The following is a 25375-nucleotide window of genomic DNA, read 5'->3' as shown; positions in this document are numbered from 1 at the left end:
GAGCCGAGCCGGGATGATCGTGGGGAGATGGACACTCGATCCCATGGAAGATCATCGGTTCGGTTCGGACCGAACAAGGAGGGGCGGTGTGGAGATCCGGTCTGAGCTGATAGAGGAAGTGCTGATCAATGATGACGTGGAAGTCAAAGTTTGACCACTGAGAATTGACTCCGAGGTGGATGTTTGACCAGCCACGTGTCGAGCTGTGACTGGCTGTTCGGATTGATGTGGATTTTCCCACAAACAGGAGTCCCCCAACTTCCGATCCGAGCGGGCAGTCGTGGATTGGAAGTTGAAGTGTAAGGGCTACCCCAAAGATAGCAGGTTGCTCGATCCGAGCCGAACCCTGCGAGCCCATATTCCCGAAGATCCGAACACAAGACGACTTGTGATTGGCCAAAATATCTCAGGGACATGTGAAGGGACGTTTGGTTTTCTGCATGGGGGAACGTAAGGGTCACCTCGTTATGGGTATTTTTGAATGCTTGACAGGTGTCAAGATGTGGCATGCGAAGCGCCAGAAATGAAGGGCTGAGATTTGATTTGCATGGGGTATAAAAGGCCCCCCTCTCTCTCTTCCTGTTCACTTTCCAGCTTTTCCAGAAATCTCCACTCTCTCTCTCTGCGAATCCTCTCCTCCACCGCGAGTCCTCTGCTATCTCCGTCGTCAGTGCAGCAGTCCGGCCGCAGTTCCGACCGAGCGTGGCCGTAGGCGAGGTTGGTCTGAGTGTGTGAGGGGTGGAGACTTTGGGCGGAGGAAAACCAGTAAGTGATTCTTCTCACTTTTGAGTTTTTTGTATTTTCGGGTTTGTGGGTGTGTGTTCTTGGTGTTCTTGAGAGAGACTGTCTTTTGATCCAAAAAGCAAGAGAGAGAAAAGTGAGAAAGTGTTTGTAATGTCTGAGACTGACTCGAGTGGCCGGCTCGGCTCGGGAGAAGCCTTTGAAGGAGACAGTGAGGCCGAGATGAGCCGAAGTCCATCGGTGGGTGAGGCCGAGCCGATCCGAGGCCCACCTGCGGGTGAGGCGAGTTGGGACGGGTTGTCCGAAGAATTGGACGAGGCCGGCTCGGCACTAAATCGCAATCCAGGCGGAGAGCGCCGAGCCCGAGGGGACCAAGAAAATCCCGAGATACTGAGTTCCGACCGGGAACAAGGAACGGCCGAAGGGGGCGACGAAGAGCCTCTCGACGTTGAGCCGATCGCCACCATCCCGAGCAGACTCACCTCAGGCTCGGATGAAAGGGACAGGGGTCACGAGGCGTCGACCTCGGCTCAGGGGGTGACGGGGAGTCCGATCGACCCGGACTTCTACGAAGAATTGGCGTGGAAGGCCGATCAAATCCCCAATGAGATGACAGAGTATCATCTCAGGGATTTGAGGGATAGGTACTCAGTCCCTGACTCCGTGCTGATGAGGTTGCCGAACGAGGGGGAGAAGCCGAGCCGACCCCCAATTGGATGGGTGACAATGTACCCCGAGATGTTTGAAAATGGGGTCCGGCTTCCCCTGCATCCCTTCCTGCAGGACTGGCTCGCGACGATCGGCGCGGCGCCGCACCAGCTGAACCCGAACGTATACAGGATCATCCTGTCCATGCACATCTTGTGGCACAAAGTGCACAAGTGTGTGCCACACAAGGATATCCTGTTCTGCAATTACGCGCTGAGGTCGAAGCAGAGCGAGCTCGGATTTTATAACCTCCAGGCGTACTCGGGACCACTCTTCGGTGGGAATCCCTCCTCCCAGAAGACATGGAAGAAAAGATACTTCTTTGTCTCTGGGGATTGGGAGTTCGCCGATCCGAACAGAATCACCTCGGCTCGGGTCCCCAGAGCTTTTAGAATTCCAGGTGGGCATTGGGAGTTTGGGGCCGGTCCGAGGACAATTTGTATATGTCTTGTAATAATTGTATTTTTCCTAACTCTTTTTGGTTTCGTCTTTGCAGTCAGCTGGGGCAAGTACAAGCTCCGAGGCGAGCTCAAGGACCAGATCGCCGCGATCAGGGACTCACCAGCAGAATACTTGTCAACCAAGTTTCTGCTCGGGGAAACCCAGATCAGACAGAGCGGGATCTCCTGGTTTGTACCCAGGTGGAATCCTCGGGCAGAAAGGGGAATGGCGCCCACCGAACTGGAGGCTCGCCTAAGGAGGAAGGCTGCTCGGAGCGTCCAGAGGAGGGCCGCAGGACGGGCCCCCGCCGAGCCGGTCCAGGTTCCTGCCCCAGCGGCAGCTCAGCCTAGATCTCCTGCGCCGAGACCGGTTCGGCAAGCGGAGAAGAGGAAGGCTCCCCAGGCCGAGGCCCCGGTGGAGAAGAGGGCTCGGGCCGAGCCCGGCGGTTCTGGTGCCGGAGCGTCTGGTTCGGCGCCCCTCAAGGCGGTGGAGGTAGACCCCGGCCTCGAGCCGTTCGTCACGGGCCTTAAGCGCGTGATGACCGCGAGGGTGCAGGAGGGGCTGTGGGCCGATCATGGCGAGCCGGGCTTCAGCCACCAGGCTCTGATCGCATCCCGCCAGGCCATGTTGGTAAGTCTCTTTTACTTCGGATTTCGTCTATTCGCTCGGCTCGGATTAGTAATGAATTTGTTTTGTTTTGTTTGTTTTTTTTTTTTTTGCAGCTCGCCATGAGGCAGTTCGAAGCTGCCAAGGCCGCCGTCGATGCCGAGGCGAAACTGGAGAGGTTTCGGGCACGAATCCTGGAGCTAAAAGAAAAGCTAGCCGAGGCCGAGCGGACGGTCAATGCCGAGCGTGAACGGTCGGAGGGTCTGCGATCCAGGCTGGCCGGGAAGGAGGAGGAGGTCGCTCGGCTCGGCAAGGAGCTTGCCTCTTCAGAGCAAAAGGTGGCCGACCTGGGGCAACTTGCTGACCAGCTCCAGCGGGATGTTGATGAGGCTGAACGAAGGGCGGCCGAGTCTCGGCGTCGAGCTGGGCTTCCAAGCGCCCAAGCACTGGCTGATGCCCACTTTGATGGGTATCAGGAGCTCTTGGAGGCGATCAAAGCGAAGAGGCCGGACTGGGATGTCTCATTCCTCGGCGAGTCCGATGACGAGGGGGAAGATACCCAGGGGAGTTATCAGGATGAGCTTCCTCCTCTCGATCGCCAAGTCCCCGCAGAAGCCGAGCCGACTCCGGAAGACCCTCCACTGCCTGCGTACGAGCCGACCCCGATCCCCCCGGTCCCCGAATCCGATCCCAACGCTGAGATGCAGATCGGCGGGGTTGAGGTGGTGCAGCTCGGCGAGGAGACGCCCGAGGAGTCAACTGAGCCGATCCAGGAAGGCCCTGCCGAGCGATCTGCATGATGGCTTATTTTGCTTAATTGTAAAGTTTATGTTTTTTTTATATTTCTCCCCGAGCCGAGGTGTGGCTCGGGTTTGACTAATTTTGGAACAGATTATATTTTGGATTTATCTCGTTTAATTTTATCAGTATTTTCTTTTTATGATACAAGTTGTTGTCAGTTCGGCTCGGAAATTAAGCTAAAGACAAAACTAATAACACATGGACAAGAAAATGATAAAAATGAAAAACATAATAAATTAGAACTTGGAGATCGGCTCGGCATGTCGATCGTGATGAAAATGAATGGTAATGATAAATTAGAACTTGTCTTCGGATCAGCTTGATAAGCATAACCAAGATAAGTAAAAATTTAAAGACCCTAGTCATCTCGGATGGGCTCGGCATACCCATTGAGATATTTAGGAATGCAGTTTTTTGAGAAAAATATTCAAACCTACTTTCAGATCGGCTCGGTATGCACGATGAAAGTTTTGGTTGGAGTGTATATTTTTCTTTTAGAAATATCCTGTTGAACGTTAGGACTGTAGGAAGTCACTTCGGCTCAGACAGGGATTTTTATAGACCTGATAAGTCTGTACCATGCCGAGCATTGGGCCGAAAGTGGCGCGCTAGCTCGGCACGGGAGTTTATAGACCTGATGAGTCTGTAATATGCCGAGCATCGGGCCGGAAATGGCGCGCCCGCTCGACACATGAGTTTATAGACCTGATGAGTCTGTAATATGCCGAGCATCGGGCCAGAAATGGCGCGCCCGCTCGACACATGAGTTTATAGACCTGATGAGTCTGTAATATGCCGAGCATCGGGCCGGAAATGGCGCGCCCGCTCGACACATGAGTTTATAGACCTGATGAGTCTGTAATATGCCGAGCATCGGGCCGGAAATGGCGCGCCCGCTCGACACATGAGTTTATAGACCTGATGAGTCTGTAATATGCCGAGCATCGGGCCAGAAATGGCGCGCCCGCTCGACACATGAGTTTATAGACCTGATGAGTCTGTAATGCACCGAGCGTCGGGCCGAAAATGGCACTTCGGCTCGGCACATGGGTTTACTATTTTTTTCGAAGGAAACACTTAGATCTTTCCTCTTTGTTAGAAGTGTATAGGAGTGGAGTCCCCAGTGTTTGCTTCGAAAAATAAGTAGGAAAATGAGTAGAAATGTGTTTATCCTTTCATTGATTGGAATGGGTGTTAGGTCGGACAGTCCCCGACCCTAACTACATTTTTACTGGTAATAAGTCTTCAAGTGTTCAGCGTTCCAGCTATGCTTGAGAGGCTTACCAGCCAGAGTGGCCAAGTTGTAAGTGCCGGGCTTGACTATGCCCGTGATTCTGTATGGTCCGGTCCAGTTCGGATCGAATGAGCTCTCTTTGATGGCAAGGGGATTCTTTTTCATGACGAGATTGCCCAATCCGAAGCTTCTGGGTCTGACCCTTTGATTGTAGTACTTGGCTACCCTCTGTTGGTAGGCGGCTCGGCAGAGATTGGCGTCGGTTCGCCTCTCCTCGACCATGTCCAGGCCGAGCCGAAGTCCGGTGTCATTGGTCTCGGGATTGTATGTGCCGGTCCGGAATGAAGGAGTCCCCATTTCGACCGGGACGACGGCGTCAGTTCCGAACGCCAATGCATAGGGTGTTTCCTTCGTCGAGTTGCGATAGGAAGTTCGATAAGACCAAAGCACCTCTGGCAGGAGTTCAGGCCAATTTCCCTTACCATTATCTAGTTTAGTCTTGAGGGTTTTCTTGATGATCTTGTTGATGGCCTCGACCTGTCCGTTCGACTGCGGATGGTAAGGCGCGGTGAAGCGCAAGTTGATGTTCAGACGTGAACAAAAACTCCTGAATTTCTTGCAGTCGAACTGCTTGCCATTGTCCGCAATGATGGTGTGCGGCATGCCGAACCGGCAAATGATGTTCTTCCAGACGAAGGTCTCCATCCGTTCGGCTGTGGTTGTGGCTAGGGGCTCGGCCTCGGCCCATTTGGTGAAGTAGTCGACTGCTACCACTGCCATGGTGACTTGCCCTTTTGCCTTCGGCATAGGGCCGATCAGATCGAGTCCCCACTGCGCGAACGGCCAGGGGCTGGATATGGAGGTCAGCAACTGGGGAGGTTGATGGGGAACCGCGGAAAATTGCTGGCATTTGATACAAGCGCGAGACAGATGATCTGCGTCCTTGTTCAGTGTTGGCCAGAAGTAACCCTGTCTGATCGTCTTGTAGGCGAGGGCTCTTCCTCCAGAGTGGTTTCCGCATATCCCCTCGTGGATTTCTCTCAGCACATCCTGACCTTCTTGGGGAGTGACACACCGTAAGTAAGGCAGGGAGAAACTCCTCTTGTAGAGCTGACCATCGATCATGCTGAACCGAGCCGACCTCGTTTTGATGAGACGTGCTTTATCCCTCTCCGGGGGAAGGATCCCGGAGACCAAGTAGCTGATGATCGGCGTCATCCAGTTCGGCTCGGCCTCGGTCTGCATAATTGCGGCCTCGGTTTCGGCGGTGCTAGGTCTGTCCAGGATTTCGACTGGAACATGCCTGGCGGATCCGGTGTCTGTGGCCGAGGCCAGGCGTGCCAAGGCGTCGGCCCTGCAATTTTCTGCCCTCGGGATTTGGGATATTTTGTATTCGTGGAAGTTCCCAAGTAGCAGACGAGTCTTCTCGAGGTAAGCAGTCATGCTGGGCTCTCGAGTCTCATACTCTCCCAGAATCTGATTGACGATTAGCTGAGAGTCGCTGAAGATGTTTAGTTTGGTCGCGCCGAGCTCCTTTGCCAATCTGAGCCCGGCGATGAGTGCCTCATACTCTGCTTCATTGTTTGATGCTTGAAATCTGAAGCGAAGAGCATACTCCATCACAACTTGTTCTGGGGAGATCAGAACAAGCCCGGCTCCGCTTCCCATGGCGTTGGAAGATCCGTCCACATAGAGGGTCCAGGTGAGGAGATCAACCTGGCCGCGTTCGCCGATTGTGTTCGGATCGGCTGCTGTTGTCATAGCGTCGGTGCGTGGTGGATCCTCCGTCGAGGTGGTCGACTCACAGATGAAGTCCGACATGGCCTGACCTTTGATGGCCGTCCTGGGACGGTAGATGATGTCAAACTCGCCGAGCTCGATTGACCATTTGATGAGCCGACCCGAAGTCTCTGGTTTTGCCAGGATTTGTCTGAGCGGCTGGTCCGTCAAGACAACGATGGAATGAGCCTGGAAGTAGGGCCTTAATTTCCGAGCCGAGCTGACCAGGGCGAGAGCCATTTTCTCGAATTTTGGATACCTGGTCTCGGCATCGGCGAGGGCTCGGCTCGTATAGAAGACGGGGTGTTGTACACCGCCGACCTCTCTCACTAGAACTGAGCTGAGAGCCGAGTCAGAGACAGAGAGGTAGAGAAAAAGTTCTTCACCTTCCTCTGGTTTGGATAAGATGGGAGGTTCCCCCATGTGCCTTTTCAAATCTTGAAAGGCCTGCTCGCATTGGGGGGTCCATTCTATGCTCTTCCCTGCTCCCCTTAAGGCTTTGAAGAAAGGGAGGCACCGGTCAGTAGATTTTGAGATGAACCGGTTCAGGGCGGCAACTCTTCCAGTCAGACTCTGGATTTCCTTGCGTGTCCTTGGGGGCTTCATGTTGATCAAAGCCTGGATCTTCTCCGGATTGGCTTCAATCCCCCGTTGGCTGACCAGGTAGCCCAGGAACTTTCCTGACCGAACCCCAAAGACACATTTGGCTGGGTTCAGCCGCATCTGATACTCCTTCAGGACTCCGAACATGTCTGAGAGGTCCTTGACGTGATCGTCCGCCTTGATGCTCTTGACCAGCATGTCATCCACGTAAACCTCTACGGATTTGCCGATGGAAGAACGGAACATGTGGTTGACCAGCCTTTGATAGGTGGCTCCGGCGTTTTTGAGGCCGAAGGGCATGACCTTGTAGCAGTACATGCCGCGATCAGTTATGAAAGATGTGCCTTCCTGGTCGGACTTGTGCATCAGGATCTGGTTGTATCCAGAGTAGGCGTCCATGAAACTGAGGAGCTGATGTCCTGCTGTTGCATCGACGAGCTGATCTATTCTGGGCAAGGGAAAACTATCCTTGGGACAAGCCCTGTTCAGATCGGTGAAGTCCACGCACATCCTCCACTTCCCGTTGTTCTTTTTCACCATGACCACGTTGGCGAGCCAGTCGGGGTAGTTGACCTCCCGGATGAACCCGTTGTTTTGCAACTTGGTTACCTCTTCAGCCATGGCGGCGTATCGAACCGGATCGTATGACCTCCTCTTCTGACGGACCGGTTTGCATCCCGGGTCAGTATTCAGCCTGTGGGTGATCACGTCAGACGATATGCCTGGCATGTCATCGTAAGACCAGGCGAACACTTCCGCGTTGGCACGGAGGAAGTCAATTATGGCGGAGCGCTGCTCGGGGCTGATCTGAGTCCCCACTCGGACGAGCCGATCCGGTGTCTCGGCCGAGATCGGCACTTCTTCCCAAGCCTCGGCGGGGAGGGGCCGAGAATCTGAGCTCGGCTCGGAAGTGAAGTCGAATGTCTCCGCCCTCGGCCACCTGCCCGAATCGGCGATGGAGTCAAGCTCCTGCGAGTTCGGCAGCTGACCCTTCTGCTTGATCGAAGCGGCGTAGCATGACCGAGCCGAGCACTGGTCTCCCTGAATGACAATGCAGTCGTCGCCCACCGGACATTTGATGAGGAGGTTGGCGTAATGGACGATGCAGTCAAGGTCGACCAGAGCCGGTCTGCCCAGAATGATGTTGTAGGCTGACGGCCGCTTGACGACAATGAAGTACGTCATGCAGGTCTTCTTGATCGGCCCCTTCCCGAGCGAAAGGGGAAGGTAGATGTGTCCGAGGGGTTGAACCACTTCTCCCCCGAACCCGACCAAGGCAGGTGTATCGGTCTCCAGCTTATCCTCGCCGATGCCCATCTGCGCGAACGCAGAGTGGTAGAGGATGTTGACTGAGCTCCCTCCATCGACGAAGGAACGCGCGACGGTTGTTCCGGCCACCTCAGCCACTATGACGACCGGATCATAGTGGGGGAAGATGATCTCGTTTGCCTCGTTCGGCTCAAAGGTGACCGGCGCCCAGTCCTTCCGCTGTCTTTTTGAAGTGTTGGGCTGATCTGCCTGGATCGACAGGGACTCGTGAGCTTGAGCCGCCTGTCTGACATACTCCTTCTGGGATCGGTTAGAGCTTCCCACGAAGGTCGGTCCCCCGCCGATTGATCCGATGGCAGCATCCTGGACCTCGATGGTGTTGGTGGGCTTCTTCGGCGCGGCCTTGGGCACCCTAGGCCCACCGGCCAGGAATTGATTGATCTTACCCGCCCGGGCAAGAGTCTCAATCCCGTCGCGGAGGGCGTAGCAATCACCCGTGACGTGGCCGTGATTGGAATGGTATTTGCAGAAGACGCCCTCCTTGATTTTGTCCGGGGGTGGTCCCTTGATCTCCCTCGCGACTGGGAGTTGATCCTTGACCTTGGAGTAGATTGTCTCCAGACCGGCGTTGAGGGGAGTGTACTCCGTGTACTGGACAAACTTGGGTCCCTTGCCCAGAAGTTGGCGTGGCTCCTCGGTCCTGGTCTTCTTGGGTTGGACCTGGGGTTTGGGACTTGCGACCTCTCCCTCCTTCCTCTTGGCCGAGGTCGGCCTGGGATTCAGGGCCTCCACCTGGGCATCCCACTCCTCAGCCCGCGCCCACTTAGTGGCTTCGGCAGAAAGCTCATCGTAAGTGTAGGGAGGATTCCTCATTAGGTGGGAGCGGAGTCCCCCGGCGTGCAGACCCTGCATGAGGGCATTCTTAGCTGACCTATCGTCGCAATCGTCGCACTTCGTGTATTCGATGTTGAAGCGGATTAGATAGGCCTTGAGGCTCTCCCCTTCCTGCTGTTTGATGAGCGACATATCGTTCAAGTTGTAGAGTCGTTCGGATACAACCCGATATCTCGCCAGGAAGGCTCTCCGGAGGTCGGGGAAAGAGTCGATGGAGTTCGGTTGGAGGGTTCGGAACCAACTCCGAGCCGAGCCCTTCAAGGTCGAAGGGAAGATTCTGCACTTCGTGGCTTCAGATGCCTGGCGGGCCTCCATGGCGTATCTGAAGCTGTCAAGATGGTCGTAGGGATCCTTGGTCCCGTCATACTGGTCCATCTTGGGGGGCTTGGTGTCACGAGAGACCTCAGCATCCATAATTCTGCTGGTGTACGGGAGGGGGAGTTCCTCTCCGTGGTCGGCCCTACCAGTGTACCCCCTGGAGACCTCGACATGTCCGAGCCGATCGTGGACGCTTCGGATTTGGTCCTGGACCAAAGTCCGAACAAGATTTTCCACATTGGGTGGGGTCGGCTCGGCCACATTCTCTCCTGAGCACTCGGCCCGGTTGCCGAGTCTCTCACTCACCGGCTGACGAGTGAGCCTTTCGCTCGCCGGTTGCCGATCGGACATGATCATGGTAGATCCCAGTCGGTCGCTCACTGATCGCCTCCCCGAGTGAGCTCCTGATGGGGAAGGATCCTGGTTGGCGATAGGGCCGAGTCTATCCCGAATCGGGCCCCTGGTTTCAGTTGAACCGGCCGGACTGTTGGCCCCCAATCTTGATTGGGCCGGGGGTCGTCGGTTTGTATTCGGGTCGGCACGGTTTCCGCCCGAGTTCCTGGGGGCATGCTTCCCGAAAGCCGCCTGTTTTTGCTGAAGAAGACGGTGGGCGTTCAGGCATTCGGCCTGTTCGGCCGGGGGCATGTCTCCGAAGCCCGGGAAGACGTAATCAGAATCCTGCCGATCGGTCTGGTCGTTCGGCTCGGCAGGAATGCTTTGCCGAGAAGGAGACGGTGAAAGGACCTCCTGCTCGGTTCGGGTCCGGCGCGATCGGAAACCCGATCCCCCACTGTTCTCGAGCTGAGCACGATGGCGTGCAAGTTCCCCGGCCAGCTCGGCCTGTTTTGCGAGCAGCTCGTTATTCTGCTTCAGGAGTGCATTCTCAGCGGCCAGGTGTCGCTGACTCTCCTTAAGGAGTTTGTGAGCGGCTCGGATTTTGGAGGAGCCTTTGGACTTTGGTGTTCTGGGGAGTTGTGCTCCCCTCGTTTTCTCAGGTGTCTCAGGCTGATGTTGTTCATCATTCTGAGACGCTCCTGAAGAAGAACTGGTGTCCCGATAGACGGTAGCCATGATGACTTGTTTGAAGGAAGAGCTCAGCGCTTGCAGTGATGAGCACAACGGCTGAAGTCGATCTTCCCACAGACGGCGCCAATCTGTTGATGCAAATTCTCGTAGGGTAGATGCAACAACTTAGATAAGATGATCTGGCTGATCAGGTGCTTCGCTGGATGATGAAGTGGATACTGGTTGAGATCTTCCTGCAGACAAAAACAAGATCAAAGGAGATGGACCGGTGTGGTACCAGCCAAACACACTCCGATGATGAAATCAGTGGTGATGTTTGATGGTGGATAAGGAAGAACAAAGGAAGAACTTGGGAGAATGGGAAGAACAAGGCAAATGTTCTGGGTTATTCTCAGCAAGTTAGGTAGGCTCTTTTGTGGATGGGAATGCAAGTGTTTTTCCTGTATATCCGTAGCTTACCCGATGCCTCATTTTGCACATATGACTTGGTATATATAAGCAAAGGAAACCTTAATGAGTAAGATACCTGCATGTGAATGAATGGTTGCCAGAGACCCACGCACCTGGTCAGACCTAGTTGCATGCTCAGCTGCTTGCTTCCTCAGCATTCAATGCTGCATTGAATGCTCCATTAAATGCAAGGTTGGAGGGTTCAGATAGACTGCTCCAACATTCATGAATGCAGGCCTGATATTCTATCTGTCAGAAGAATGTGTCAGGTGCATTTAAGTGTGGTTGTACATCCTGGCGTGATCTTCCTGGGAATGGCGGCGGAGAGCCGAGCCGAGCCGATACGAACACACGTTCCCATGCGAAGACACGAAGTCCATATGTGGTCGGATCGGACATGGGATTCCAGGCCGAGCCGGTCCATAGATTGGAGTCTTTCCGAGCCCTAACTGGTCGACGCCAGAACTCGGAAGGAAGCCATCTCTTGTGCCGAGCCGAGCCGAGCCGGGATGATCGTGGGGAGATGGACACTCGATCCCATGGAAGATCATCGGTTCGGTTCGGACCGAACAAGGAGGGGCGGTGTGGAGATCCGGTCTGAGCTGATAGAGGAAGTGCTGATCAATGATGACGTGGAAGTCAAAGTTTGACCACTGAGAATTGACTCCGAGGTGGATGTTTGACCAGCCACGTGTCGAGCTGTGACTGGCTGTTCGGATTGATGTGGATTTTCCCACAAACAAACACTACAATAAATATTTACCAGTTTAAGCCTCTGAAAATCAAATTAACTTCATATTGATTAAGTAAGATATAAAATTTTCTGTAATCTGTTCATTGGTTGACGTGGAGCACATAGGTCTCCTGACCCTGGTACCATGAAGGAATTAGAGCGTTTAACCCAAAACTAATAGGCAATAGGAGAGGCCTAAGATCCGTATAAGCACTTATACAAGGCTATAATTTTCAAGGTGGGAGGACACACTCCATATTCTCACAGTTATCATATATTATTTCTTGGTGGTTGACTTATCAGATATCTAATATATGTTGTGAGTTCAATTGCTTTACAAGTTGCTTGAGTCACTTTCTTTTTCCTAGGCAATTTAAGGGACACTGGTTAGGCTCAAACCTGGGATGACCGGATGGCCCTTGCAAGCAGCTGGATTTACCACTGGACTGTTCCATATGGACTCTTGGAATCACAATCAAATTCTGAGTACCTGGCCTTGTTCTATATTTGCTTAAAGGATTTATGCATAACCAAATGCAGGATTTAAACAGGGCCACCAATATACACCACAATTTGCAGGGTGCTGTTATCACCAGTCCTGATTTTGTACGAATGAGAATGCAATATCCTTTTAGAATTTTGTTATGGTTGATCTTCCGTTTTGTTTTTTATGCACAGCTTTTATATATTCATTGAACTGCAAGCATTAATTAGGACACTAAGGTAGCGGAGGACCGTATGTTTAAATGTGTTCAAGCATGTACCTGAGTGCTGGCATGGACTCTCCTGAAGTCACCAACCTGATTAATTGCTAATGCCTCTGGTCACCTTCAACCATTCATGTTTTCAGAACTCTGTTATCTAATGTCAGCGAGTCAAATGCATCAGCTTCTTGCTTTTCATTTATGGGGCGCTTGTTGGAACATAAGTTGCTTCATTTTTTCCATCTGGGTTTCTGGCGATATAAGTGTTTCTTGTGACTTGTGTATGTTGTTGTTCCTTTTATGATTGGTAATTTTTATGCTTTCCTTACTTATAAATTGCTTGTACATCACAATTAGGAATGCCGATCTTTATGGACATCTTGCCACCTTACATGTTAATCTATATAGGTTTAATTAATTCACTTATATATTTCAACCAATCATCTGAAGGTTGTTCTATATTTCCTGGCATAAAGTTTAGTAGCTAGGATGTGAAAACTTAGGAAATCACAATATTTTCATGTTTTCCTTGATATAGGGTGTGAAGACATAAATAAAAAGTGAAAAAAAAAACAATGAACAAGAGAGAACTGTGTTTACGTATGGCTACTTATTGAAATAGTTACATTGAAAAAATTGATTTGAAACTGTTCTAGCGGGAAACCACCCAATGGGAACATGATTTTTGAAGTAGTGGCAGGGATAAATCTTGTATGGGGCGTGCCCCAGTGGGGCACCTCTCACATGAGGTGGGACCCACAACCATGTATTTTGGGTCTAACATTTTCTTTTGAGTGAATAATGCCGACTTTTCCATTAGGCTTACTCTCATTTTGTCATTTTCTTTTGAGTTAATCATGCAAACTTTTCCATCATATTTACTCTCATTTTGCCATTTTCTTTTGAGTAAATTAAGCAAACCTTTCTATTGAACTACCATTATTTTGTCCTTTCTTTTGAGTAAGTTCTCATTTTTTTCTTTCACCAAGTATCTTTTATTCCAGTCTCTTTCAGAGTCTATTACATCTCTCCTTAAGTCACAACCCCAACTTCTATAATGTCGTGGAACAAGTTGTCGATGTTCTTTTAGTGGCTTTGAGATGTACTGATAAAGATCCTAGCAAGAGACCTACGATGGGAGATGTTGTCAATATATGACAATGCCCTCAATATGGTTTCCTTGAACTTGTTTGGGTATGGAATTTCTGGTCAATTGGGGTCTGAAATTGGCAGCTTGAGGCACTCGGACACTACGGGGGGTGTATTCAATTAAGATTTTAATGGACTTTTGTAGAGTTTTTAAAAGTCATTGACTTTGGTAGAGTTAATGGATTTTTAATGACTTTTATAAACTCCACATAGACTTTGACAGAATTCTATTAGAGTTTCCCTGACTTTTCTCATAGATTTTGAAGGATTTTTATAGATTTCTAATAACTTTGATATAATTTTTTATTATTTATTTTAGGATTTCTCCAATATGTTTTTTATTTTTTTGTCCTCCGTGAGTGAGTAGAATGGGGATGAGCTTCAAGACCGAGATGCATGTGTTATAAATTGTCCTAATATTGCAAACAATATAAAAAGTTGGGGCTAGAATTGTAGGGACCTAAATTATTTTGTTCCATAATTTATTGCAAGTGTTCTGAATTTTGTGTTTTTATGTTGTTAGACTGTCAAATATTGTGTTTTAACTAATTGTTAAAATTTGTCTAATTGAATTGACAGGTTGAGAACATTATCTGATGTGGTGGTAATATTATTTCTCAAATTATGAATATATAATCTTGTGATTTTGTTAAGTACTTAAAGACTGTGAAGTGGTTGGTTTGAATATCTTGCTGTTACATTGCATTGTGTCAACGCTATTGGTTCCAACACAGGATGAGAAGTCAATTAAATATAAGAAAAAAAGAAAATTAATATAAGAGAAAAAGAAAATTAATATAAGAGGATATAGTAATTAGAAAAAAATAAATTAAGAGGTAGGTGAAAAAATAAGATCAGGGGGTTTAGCATTACTCTTTAAAAAATAAATAAATACCACTTTTTTAATAGCTTTTTAATATTTGAAATCCTTTGAAATCTGCAGGGGGAACGCTGGAGAATTATTGACTTTAATATAACATAATTTACAATACAAAATCCATGAAAATCTTTTAAAGTCTATCATTTAATAAAGTCAATGACTTTTTGAATACCATGTCACTTTTATAGACTCTCTAAAAGTCTTAATTGAATACCATAGACTTTTTAAAAATATTGATTGAATACCACCAGACTTTTATAAACTCTTTAAAAGTTTTGATTGAATACCACCAGACTTTTTAATTTCACCAAAGTTATTTAAAATCCTAATTGAATACACCCTCCTACAAATGGAAGCTTCTCCAACTTGTGGGTGACCTGGCATAATGAAAGCCACTTAAATTGGGTGGAAAAATTAGACTCCACAGCACCCCACCTGTGGGGCCCAACAATGCTGTCTCCACTGCCAATGTAGCTTGAAGGGGATATACTCTGTTCCTTATGATAGATAGTATGCATGCATTTCGTTAGTCAAGTCATCGGCACTAGCATCTCCTTCTCATGTGAGTGAATGCACATAGTGACGGTCCTTTTGAGGTATTAGACTTGTCAACTCTGATGCATTTTGGGTTTAACATTTTCTTTTGAGTAAATTATGCAAACTCTTCCTTCAGACTTTCATTTTTTGTTTTCTTTGGTCTGATTTATGCAAGCTTTTCCACCTGGCCAACTCGGCCCATTTGTTCGTTCACTCATTTTGTCGTTTTCTATTCACTAATATCATATCCCGTCCCTTCAGGGTCTCTTATCGTGATTAAATTTCTTTCATTTTCTCGTTCTTAATTCTCACGTAACTTACCCAGAAAAAAGAAAGCATGGTTGCAGACGTTTCCTGGCTACGTGGTGTCTGGTGTCTCCGTGTGGAGTAGTAGTAGTAAAGATCATAAGGACCGCATCCTCATAACTCAGCTCAAATCTATTTACTGGGTCAAAAACTTAACTGAAGCTAACAAAGCCACGCTCTCCTTTTTTAAACTCTGTTTACAACCCATTTCAGAGAGTGCAAAGGCCAATTCAACCGCCATGCACATGCTGGATCATCCTGCCAGCTGAAGTAGCTAACTGCCATAACTACCGGGTAATACTCATCTTTACCAACATTTCTTCTCAGTGTGCGCTCCTTCTCTTCCACTTAGATAACATATATGCAGCTTCTTCTGTACCATTTGTTGTTGTTATTTGTTGCACTCCTCTGAAATAGAATTCTAAGCCTTATGAAAGTCAAGTAACCAATTCGCAACAAATGAGGAAAGCACCAATTGTAATTTCCTTCTTCTTGGCATTTTTGATAACTATTTGTTTGTTTATTTTATTTGCTCTCTGGCGGAGATGGGGCCTCAAGCATCGAGAGGGTTCGTCTTCCTTACTCAAGAAAGTAATGGAGGCTACACAACACTTTAATGATCAATATATCATTGGGAGAGGTGCCCATGGAACTGTTTATAAGGCCTCACTTTCATACGGAGACTTTGCTGTCAAGCGGATTGTATTTGCAGGTCATGAAGGAAGGCGTTTGACCATGGTTAGTGAAATTGAAACGATTGGGAAAATTAGGCACCGGAATCTGGTTGAATTCATAGCCTTCTGGTTTAGACAGGAGTACGGTTTAATCTTGTATAGGTACATGGAAAATGGGAGCCTTCATGATGTTTTGCATGGAATTAATCCCCTTCCAACTCTTGAGTTGAGTATCCGCTACAAGATAGCACTTGGAACTGCATATGGGTTGGCATTTATCCATCATATTTGTGATCCCCCTATATTGCATCGAGACATCAAACCAAGCAACATTCTCTTAGATTCTGAGATGGAGGCTCATGTTGCTGATTTTGGTATTGCTAAACTTTTGGATCAGTCTTCTACTTCAAGGACGCCCATCTCATCAGTTGTGGGTACAATTGGATATATTGCACCAGGTAATTCTTTTGAATTTGGTTTTGATTATGAATGTTTCCATATTCAACTAGACAGTGAACTAAAATGTTTTCATTGGTTTATGACAGAAAATATATATAGAGCTGCAAATAGCACTGAGAAATCTGATGTGTACAGTTATGGGGTTGTTTTACTTGAGTTGATAACTAGAAAGAAGGCATTGGATCCATCATTTATGGAGCAAACCGACCTTGTAGGATGGGTAAGTTCAATGTGGAGCAACGCAGAAGAAATTGATAAGATTGTTGATTCAAGCCTTGTGGAGGAACTTCGGGATTCAAATATCATTAAACAAGTTGTTGTTGTTCTTCTGGTGGCTTTGAGATGTACTAATAAAGATCCTAGCAAGAGACCCACGATGAGAGGTGTTGTCAAGCAGCTGTTATTACAAGCAGTCCCCAAGAGAGGAACATCAAATGCTAGGCAGGATGTTGAGTTCACTGCTTGTGAGAGGCCGTCTTTTTTACTCAACAAAGTAATGGAGGCAACAGAAAACTTTAATGATCGATATATCATTGGGAGACAAGCCCATGGAACTGTTTATAAGGCCACATTGAGTCCATACAAAGATTTTGCTGTCAAGAAGGTTGCATTTGTAGGGCATAGAGGAAGGCGCTTGAGCATGGTTAGAGAAACCCAAATCCTTGGAAAGATAGTGCACCGGAATCTGGTTAAACTAAAAGACTTCTGGTTTATAAAGGACTACGGTTTAATCTTGTTCAGTTACATGGAAAATGGGAGCCTTCAGGATGTTTTACATGAAATTTATCCTCCACCAACTCTCAAGTGGAGTGTCCGGTACAAGATAGCACTTGGAACTGCACATGCCTTGGCATATCTCCATTATGATTTTGATTTCCCTATCGTGCATCAAGACATCAAACCGATGAACATTCTCTTAGACTCTGAGATGGAGCCTCATGTTGCTGATTTTGGTAGTGCTAAACTTTTGGATCAGTCTTCTACTTCGATGTCTACCTCAATTGTGGGTACAGTTGGATATTTTGCACCAGGTAATTCTTCTAAATTTTGTTTTGGTTATAAATGTTTCCATATTCATGTAGACAATGAACTAAATGTTTTTTTGTGGTTTGTGACAGAAACTGCATTCATGGCGGCAAAGACCGAGAAATCTGATGTGTACAGTTATGGGGTTGTTTTACTTGAGCTGGTAACTAGAAAGAAGGCATTGGATCCATCATTTTTGGACCAAACCAACATTGTAGAATGGGTTAGCTCAATGTGGAGCATCACAGAAGACATTGATAGGATTGTTGATACAAGCCTTGTGGAGGAACTTCGGGCTTCAAATGCCGTGGAACAAGTTGTCAATGTTCTGCTGGTGGCTTTGAGATGTACGGATAAAGATCCTAGGAAGAGACCCACGATGAGAGATGTTGTCAAGCAATTATTAGTTGCAATCCACAAGTGAGGATTAGAAAATGCTAGCATTTCATGGTTATGAAATTCCCCTTTATCCCCTTTGTATTGGCAAATGTGTTTCTTCATAAATTGTATATATATATATATATATATATATATCAATAATTGAGTCTGAAGAAAACTTCTTGAGGCCAATGTGATTAGTGTCGATCAGTTATGAAATTGTGCAGGATCCTGAACTTGGAAAAATAAATCCTTCATTTGGAAAGTATAATAACCAATCCGAGCCAGTTAGGAATGCTGACTAAATTACATGACCTTGAATTATTTGAAAACCATTTAACTGGTGAAATTCTAGTCAGCATATGTAAGATTCAAAGTCTTGTGCATCTCTATATAAAGTCTCTGAAAATCAAATTAACTGTTGCCATCTCTATAATGCTTGTTTCAAAAAGAGTCTAGCTCCGAAAGTTTGATGCTTTTTGGTGAGTAAGATCTTCTGCTTGTTAAGAATTCATGAGATGCATGATCGTATGATTAACAAAGATTTACAATTTTCTGTACCTCTGGTGATTAACTATTCCCAGAATTGCCTAAATGGAAAGCATGGCTTATTTTTGTGAAAAAGAACCTACTTAATTAACCTGTACTCGTCTGACTATAATGGTGTAATGGCATCAACTAATTAAGAAGTCCAAAATCTGAACTACTTCTATGTGCCTTGTGTTTCTTGCTTAGTGAGACATCAAACCATCTTGATCATTTGTTGCAAAAGTCAAGTCCTTTCTTGCTACGTGGTCTCTCCGTGTGGGGTAAAGATGAGAGACCAGAGAGACCAGGGACCGCGTCCTTATGACTCAGCCTCATTGGCACCACAATTCAACGTGCCATGCACATGCTGGATAGCTGCCATAACTACCAAATTAAATTTTACCATCATTATGAAGAGCCCAGTTCCGAAAGTAACATTCCATGCATTACTCCAACGCTTCTTTCTTGTGGAAAACTGGGGCATGCCAAACCAGCCTCTTGGAAAACTTGGTTTAATATATATTTTTTTGTTTTGTTTTAATTTGTCAATAGAAAGAGGTGATCTGTATTTGGACTCAAGTTGAGATTTATTGGAGGATTAGTGGATTACATTCTTTGGGTCCACCTTATGTCTTTATTAGAAGAGCATCTTTAGTTAAGTCCTCTCTTGCTACGTGGTCTCTCTATGTACCGCGTCTTTGTGACTCAGCCTCATCGGTGTTGAGAGAAATCGCACATTGAAGATGTGAGGGCCTTGTTAGTGATTTATAAGGATTTGAGCTACTCCTCTCATTGCCAATTGGTTTTGGGTTGGATGCCTAGATTTCTTCATGGTATCAGAGCAGGTTATCCACGTGATGCGCCTAACGGCCACACGTGCTCCCACGTCACCCAATATAAATTGTCCACGTGTTAGACTTAAATGACGCCACACGTGCGGGGGCGTGTTGAGAGAAATCGCACATTGAAGATGTGAGGGCCTTGCTAATGACTTATAAGGGTTTGAGCTACTTCTCTCATTGCCAATTGGTTTTGAGATGAATGCCTAGATTTCTTCAATCGGCACTGTAACTCAGCTCAATCCAACATAACCACGCTCTCCAATTTTAATTTCGTACTCTCTCTCTGTCTGAAGATTTAGAGAGTGCAAATGCCAGTTCAACCACCATGCACATGCTGGATAGCTGCCATAACGACCGGTAAAACCATCTTTACCGGCCAACTTCTCTTCTGATTGTGTGGGAATTGCTCTCCTTCTCTTGCACTTAGATAACATGCAGCTTGCTCTGTACCATTTGTTGTCGTTGTCGTTGTTGTTGTTGTTATTGTTGTGCTTCTCTGTGTCCATGAGTAGTACTGCCTCTAGTTTGAGTTCGGATGGGGTGGCTCTGTTGTCACTCTTGAAGCACTGGACATCTGTGCCTAATTCCATGTCTTCAGGATGGAATGCTTCTGATTCTACTCCATGCAAATGGGTAGGAATAGAATGTGACACTGCCCGCAATGTGGTTTCCTTAAATTTTTCTGGGTATGGAATTTCTGGTCCATTAGGGTCTGAAATTGGCAGCTTGAGGCACTTGCACACTGTTGATTTGAGCTCCAACTTGTTTTTTGGAGACATGCCTCAAGGTCTAGGGATTAACAGCAGTTTAATGTGGTTAAATGTTTTTCATAATAAGTTCACCGGTAAAATCCCTCCAAATCTTTGCTATGGAAAGCAGTTAAGGGTGTTGGATATGAGTTTCAATCAATTTGAAGGTAGCATACCTTCTGGTCTTGGAAGTTGTTCTTCTCTCAGGAGGCTGAGCCTCAAACATAATTACATCACTGGGGTTCTTCCACATTTTGCAAATCCAAACCTTTCATATATGGACATCAGCAACAATGAGATTAGAGGAGGGATTCCATCAAGCTTGGGAAACTGTAGCAATCTCACAGCCATCAATTTTTCCATGAACAAGTTAACTGGAGTCATACCACAGGAGCTAGGGAATCTTACAGAGCTTCAAATGTTGATTCTTTTTCAAAACAATTTGGAGGGTCCTTTGCCTGTTCACCTTTCAAATTGTACCAAAATGGAATTGTTTAATGTGGGATCCAATTTGCTGAATGGCTCCATTCCATCGAGTTTCACAAGTTGGAGAAATTTATCAGGATTGGGTTTAAGTGACAACAAGTTCACTGGCCGCATTCCACCTTTCTTGTCAGAATTTGGTCAGCTTTCAGAGCTACAACTAGGTGGAAATTTGTTGAGTGGTGTAATTCCTTCGTCAATTGGGGAATTTCAGAGTATGTTTTATTCATTGAATCTTAGCAATAATGCATTGACAGGTCAGATTCCTTCAGAGCTAGGGAAGTTGGTAAGTCTAGAGGGGCTAGATATATCTAAAAACTATATGTCAGGGACTTTAAAAGCTCTTGATGAGATGTATTCACTAGTTGAAGTTAATGTTTCATACAATAACTTCTCAGGATCACCCCCAGAGACTTTGAGGTACCTGTTGAACTCATCCCCATTTTCATTTGTTGGCAATCCATACCTATGTGGCTTAACTTGTATAGGAAACAACAATTCTAAGCCTCATCAAAGTCAATCAACTGATCAGCAAAGCCTTAGCAAAGAACAAACTGCATTTTGGATATATGTTGCATTTATATTCCTGGGATTTTCGATATTTGTTGTTCTTGTGCTTTCTGCATGGTTTTATGCGTCTCTCTTGTGCAAATTGACTAAGCAGGACGTTGAGGAATCTGTTCGAGAGGGGCCGTCTTCCTTACTCTTCAGAGTAATGGAGGCTACAGAATACTTTAATGATCAATATATCATTGGGAGAGGTGCCCATGGGACTGTTTATAAGGCCTCATTGGGTCCATACAGAGATTTTGCTGTCAAGAGGATTCTATTTGCAGGGCATGAAGGAAGGCGTTTGACCATGATTAGTGAAATTCAAACGCTTGGGAAGATTAGGCACCGAAATCTGGTTCAATTCATAGACTTCTGGTTTAGTACAGACTACGGTTTAATCTTGTATAGTTACATGGAGAATGGGAGCCTTCATGATGTTTTGCATGGAATTAATGCCCCTCCAAATCTTGAGTGGAGTGTCCGCTACAAGATAGCACTTGGAACTGCATATGGGTTGGCATATATTCATCATGATTGTGGTCGCCCTATGTTGCATCGAGACATCAAACCGAGGAACATTCTCTTAGACTCTGAGATGGAGCCTCATGTTGCTGATTTTGGTATTGCTAAGCTTTTGGATCAGTCTTCTACTTCAACGACTCCCATCTCAGTTGTGGGTACAACTGGATATATTGCTCCAGGTAATTCTTCTAAATTTTGTTGTGGTTATGAATGTTTCCATATTCAGGTAGGCAGTGAACTATAAGGTATTCCTTGGTTTGTGACAGAAAATGCATATAGAGCAGCAAACAGTACTGAGAAATCTGATGTGTACAGTTATGGGGTTGTTTTACTTGAGCTGATAACTAGAAAGAAGGCATTGGATCCATCATTTATGGACCAAACCGACATTGTAGGATGGGTTAGGTCAATGTGGAGCAACGCGGAAGAAATTGATAGTATTGTTGATCCAAGCCTTGTTGAGGAACTTCAGGATTCAAATATTGTGGAACAAGTTGTCGTTGTGCTTCGGGTGGCTTTGATATGTACCGATAAAGATCCTAGCAAGCGACCCACGATGAGAGATGTTGTCAATATATTATTAGATGCAATCCCCAAGAGACAAGCATACAATGCTAGAAATTCATGATATTTACAGTCTATTCCACTCTGGTAAATTTGTTTCTTCATAAATTGTACTCTCTTAGTAACCATATCAATAATTGAGTCAATAGATGAGATTAGGATCAGTTATGTAATACGTTAGAAAGTAAGACTTGAGTTTATCATCATTTTCTCTAGCTCTCTAAAAGTGTAGATTTTATCAAATTGTGGAGGATCCTGATTATTGGTGCATTTTTCCTACCATATTTTTGTTAACACTATCATAAATATTTACAATTTAAGTCTCTGAAAATCAAATTAACTGTTGCTGTCTCTATAATGCTTGTTTCATGAAGAATCTAGCTCCGAAAGTTTGATGCTTGTTGATGACTAAGATCTTCTGCTTGTTGAAGATTCATGAGATGCATGATTGTATTTTTTTATTCTACCGGCCGTAGCTGCTATAAGTTAACTACCGGTAAAGTAAAGCTCATCTTTAGCAACTTTTATTCTCAGTGTGTGGTTTGCTCTCCTTCTCTTCCACTTAGATATATAACATGCAGCTTGGTTTGTACCCTTTATTCTTGCGGTTGTTGTGCTTCTCTGATGGGTTGACTCTATTGTCACTCATGAAGCATTGGACCTCTGTGCCTAGTTCCATATACTCAAGCTGGAATGCTTCTGATTCAACTCCATGCCACTGGAAAGGAATAATATGTGACAATGCCCTCATTGTGGTTTCCTTGAACTTGTTTGGGTATGGAATTTCTGGTCAATATTTGGGGTGTGAAATTGGCAGCTTGAGGCACTTGGACACTACAAATGGAAGCTTCTCCAACTTTTTGGACCAAACCAACATTGTAGAATGGGTTAGCTCAATGTGGAGCATCACAGAAGAAATTGATAGGATGGTTGATACAAGCCTTGTGGAGGAACTTCGGGCTTCAAATGCCGTGGAACAAGTTGTCAATGTTCTGCTGGTGGCTTTGAGATGTACGGATAAAGATCCTAGGAAGAGACCCACGATGAGAGATGTTGTCAAGCAATTATTAGTTGCAATCCACAAGTGAGGATTAGAAAATGCTAGCATTTCATGGTTATGAAATTCCCCTTTATCCCCTTTGTATTGGCAAACGTGTTTCTTAATCAATTGTATATATATAATATATATCAATAATTGAGTCTGAAGAAAACTTGTTGAGGCCAATGTGATGAGTGTCAGTTATGAAATCGTGCAGGATCCTGAACTTGGAAAAATAAATCCTTCAGTTGGAAAGTATAATAACCATTCCCAGCGAGTTAGGAATGCTGACTAAATTACATGACCTTGAATTATTTGAAAACCATTTAACTGGTGAAATTCTAGTCAGCATATGTAAGATTCAAAGTCTTGTGCATCTCTATATAAAGTCTCTGAAAATCAAATTAACATACTGTTGCCATCTCTATAATACTTGTTTCAAAAAGAGTCTAGCTCCGAAAGTTTGATGCTTTTTGGTGACTAAGATCTTCTGCTTGTTAAGAATTCATGAGATGCATGATCGTATGATTAACAAAGATTTACAATTTTCTGTACCTCTGGTGATTATCTATTCCCAGAATTGCCTAAATGGAAAGCATGGCTTTATTTTTGTGAAAAAGAACCTACTTAACCTGTACTCGTCTGACTATAATGGTGTAATGGCATCAACTAATTAAGAAGTCCAAAATCTGAACTACTTCTATGCGCCTTATGTTTCTTGCTTAGTGAGTTATCATATATCATTCTTTGGAGGTTGGCATATCGTAGATCTATTATATGTATTGAGTTCAATTGCTTTACAAGTTGCTTCAGTCACTTTCTTTTTCCTATGCAATTTAAGGGACGTTGGTTAGGCTCAAACCTGGGATGACCCTGGATTTACTACCAAGCTGTTCCTTATGGACTCCTGGAATCACAATATGAGTTTCCATTATTTTAAATTTTATAGCATAAGCCTCCGTGATAAGTTTCATTTTTTAAGTTTTACATAATGTCTTAGAATAGTTTAAGATTTTTGGCTTATCTCTGTTTCCGGCAGCTGTTTTCTGATGCGCTTAGAACATTGAAGTCAGGTTCCCATATAGCCTTGTGCTAGATGTCTATGTGTAACATATACGTATTAGTCATTCATGAGCTGACCATTATATATGATAGTCCAGATTATTATGTTGCATTGACATTTGATTGTAATTATTTCACATTTCCGCTTTCCTGGTGCGATATCTTTCTGGCCTATCTATAAGTACATTACAAAACTAACATAATTCGTACGTATACTGCCATTGTTGAACCTTGATTGGATACTCTGTCTCTGCAATTGTTGCTGCACTAGTTATTTTGCTATCATAGCTTTTCTTAGTTATTATAATTTCCATTCCTTTGTATGATCTATCTATTTGTACGTTGATGTTTCTTCCTATATATATAAATTGTAGTCTCTCTTTTCAAGCTTTCTGGAAGTGCATATATTATCAAATTGTGCAGGATCCTGATTATTGGTGTATTTTCTCTACCATATTTGAGTTCACAAAGAATCTTCGTAAACATGTACAAGTTAAAGGTTTTAAAAATCAAAGGAACTGGTACCATATGATCTATAATGCTTGTTTAAAGAAAAACTCCACACCAAAAGTTTCAAAGCTTGTTCATGATTAAGACCTTTTAATTGCTTGTTAGAATTTATGAGATGCATGATCAAATTGATTAAAGAAGATGGTATGCCAAGGTTGGTTCGGGTGCTTGATGAGCTTCAGAAGATATTCGATCCTCCTTTAGACTTTAGAGAGTATCCATCTCCCAAGCTTTGTGACCCATTTAGGAGGGAGGGAAACTTATGATTTTGCCAGTACTTATGACTTTGAACATATTTCCTCTGCTTTTGTCATGTGAGTTCCTCAATGTAATTAATGTTGTTAATGCCTCTGTGATCTTGGCACTTTATTCACTATCTGGAGGTCCTAATTTCTTGAACAACCATGATGACATCGACACAAATGTTCCCGGAGTGGATAGGTTAGGTTCCTTCTCTATACATGCATGCTTGCTTGTGATTAGTAATGGTCACCTACGTTGTTCAATCCTGTTTTGAATTTCATAATATTTTTAATTACGTGCATGCAATGTATTCTTATTCCAGTAATTACTATTATTCACTATTGCTTAGATCGGGAGAGTTATATACTGTATTTATTTTGTTCTAGTTTTACTTAACTAACACAAACTTCCCATCTCTTTGTCATTTTACAGGTGTCTTGATTTGGACAAGCACGACATTGAGGCTGATGCAAGTTTCAATAACAAAAATGTTTCTGGATTGGATAGGTTTGTTCTATATGCTTGTGATTACTGATTAGTAATGGTCACGTACGTTATTCAATTC

General features: G+C 45.4%; 2 protein-coding genes across 3 annotated transcripts; both read left to right on the top strand.

Annotated features, from left to right (window-relative positions):
• The first annotated feature begins 15299 nt into the window (after positions 1-15299).
• LOC147287721 (uncharacterized) lies at positions 15300-18067 on the top strand. Its single transcript, XM_086241744.1, has 3 exons — positions 15300-16311; positions 16399-17343; positions 17431-18067. Exons 1-3 carry the CDS (start codon positions 15639-15641, stop codon positions 17760-17762), a joined length of 1950 nt encoding a protein of 649 aa, XP_086097870.1. The 5' UTR covers positions 15300-15638; the 3' UTR covers positions 17763-18067.
• A 1392-nt stretch (positions 18068-19459) lies between these two features.
• Positions 19460-25375, top strand: LOC147287720 (leucine-rich repeat receptor-like protein kinase PEPR2). Of its 2 annotated transcripts, XR_015121910.1 has the most exons (5): positions 19460-21571; positions 21659-22043; positions 22331-23040; positions 24481-25008; positions 25243-25375. XR_015121910.1 is itself a non-coding variant. In XM_086241742.1 (2 exons), the coding sequence occupies exons 1-2, from the start codon at positions 19519-19521 to the stop codon at positions 22018-22020; spliced, it is 2415 nt and encodes an 804-aa protein (XP_086097868.1). In that variant the 5' UTR covers positions 19460-19518; the 3' UTR covers positions 22021-22226. The 2 variants fall into 2 exon arrangements, 1 of the variants encoding a protein (XP_086097868.1); XM_086241742.1 differs by lacking the exons at positions 22331-23040; positions 24481-25008; positions 25243-25375 and having other exon boundaries at positions 21659-22226.

This window comes from Dryas octopetala, chromosome 4, assembly GCF_963921425.1.
Source record: "Dryas octopetala chromosome 4, drDryOcto1.1, whole genome shotgun sequence".
Lineage (NCBI taxonomy): Eukaryota > Viridiplantae > Streptophyta > Magnoliopsida > Rosales > Rosaceae > Dryas > Dryas octopetala.
The sequence above is the reverse complement of the archived record's forward strand: the minus strand, read 5'-3'. Positions and strand labels throughout refer to the sequence as shown.

Coding starts and splice junctions, on each gene's coding strand:
- LOC147287721 (XM_086241744.1), top strand. CDS start 15,639: ATGAGGAAAGCACCAATTGTAATTTCCTTCTTCTTGGCATTTTTGATA. Junction 16,312..16,398: donor AATTGGATATATTGCACCAG/GTAATTCTTTTG, acceptor GGTTTATGACAG/AAAATATATATAGAGCTGCA. Junction 17,344..17,430: donor AGTTGGATATTTTGCACCAG/GTAATTCTTCTA, acceptor GGTTTGTGACAG/AAACTGCATTCATGGCGGCA.
- LOC147287720 (XM_086241742.1), top strand. CDS start 19,519: ATGCAGCTTGCTCTGTACCATTTGTTGTCGTTGTCGTTGTTGTTGTTG. Junction 21,572..21,658: donor AACTGGATATATTGCTCCAG/GTAATTCTTCTA, acceptor GGTTTGTGACAG/AAAATGCATATAGAGCAGCA.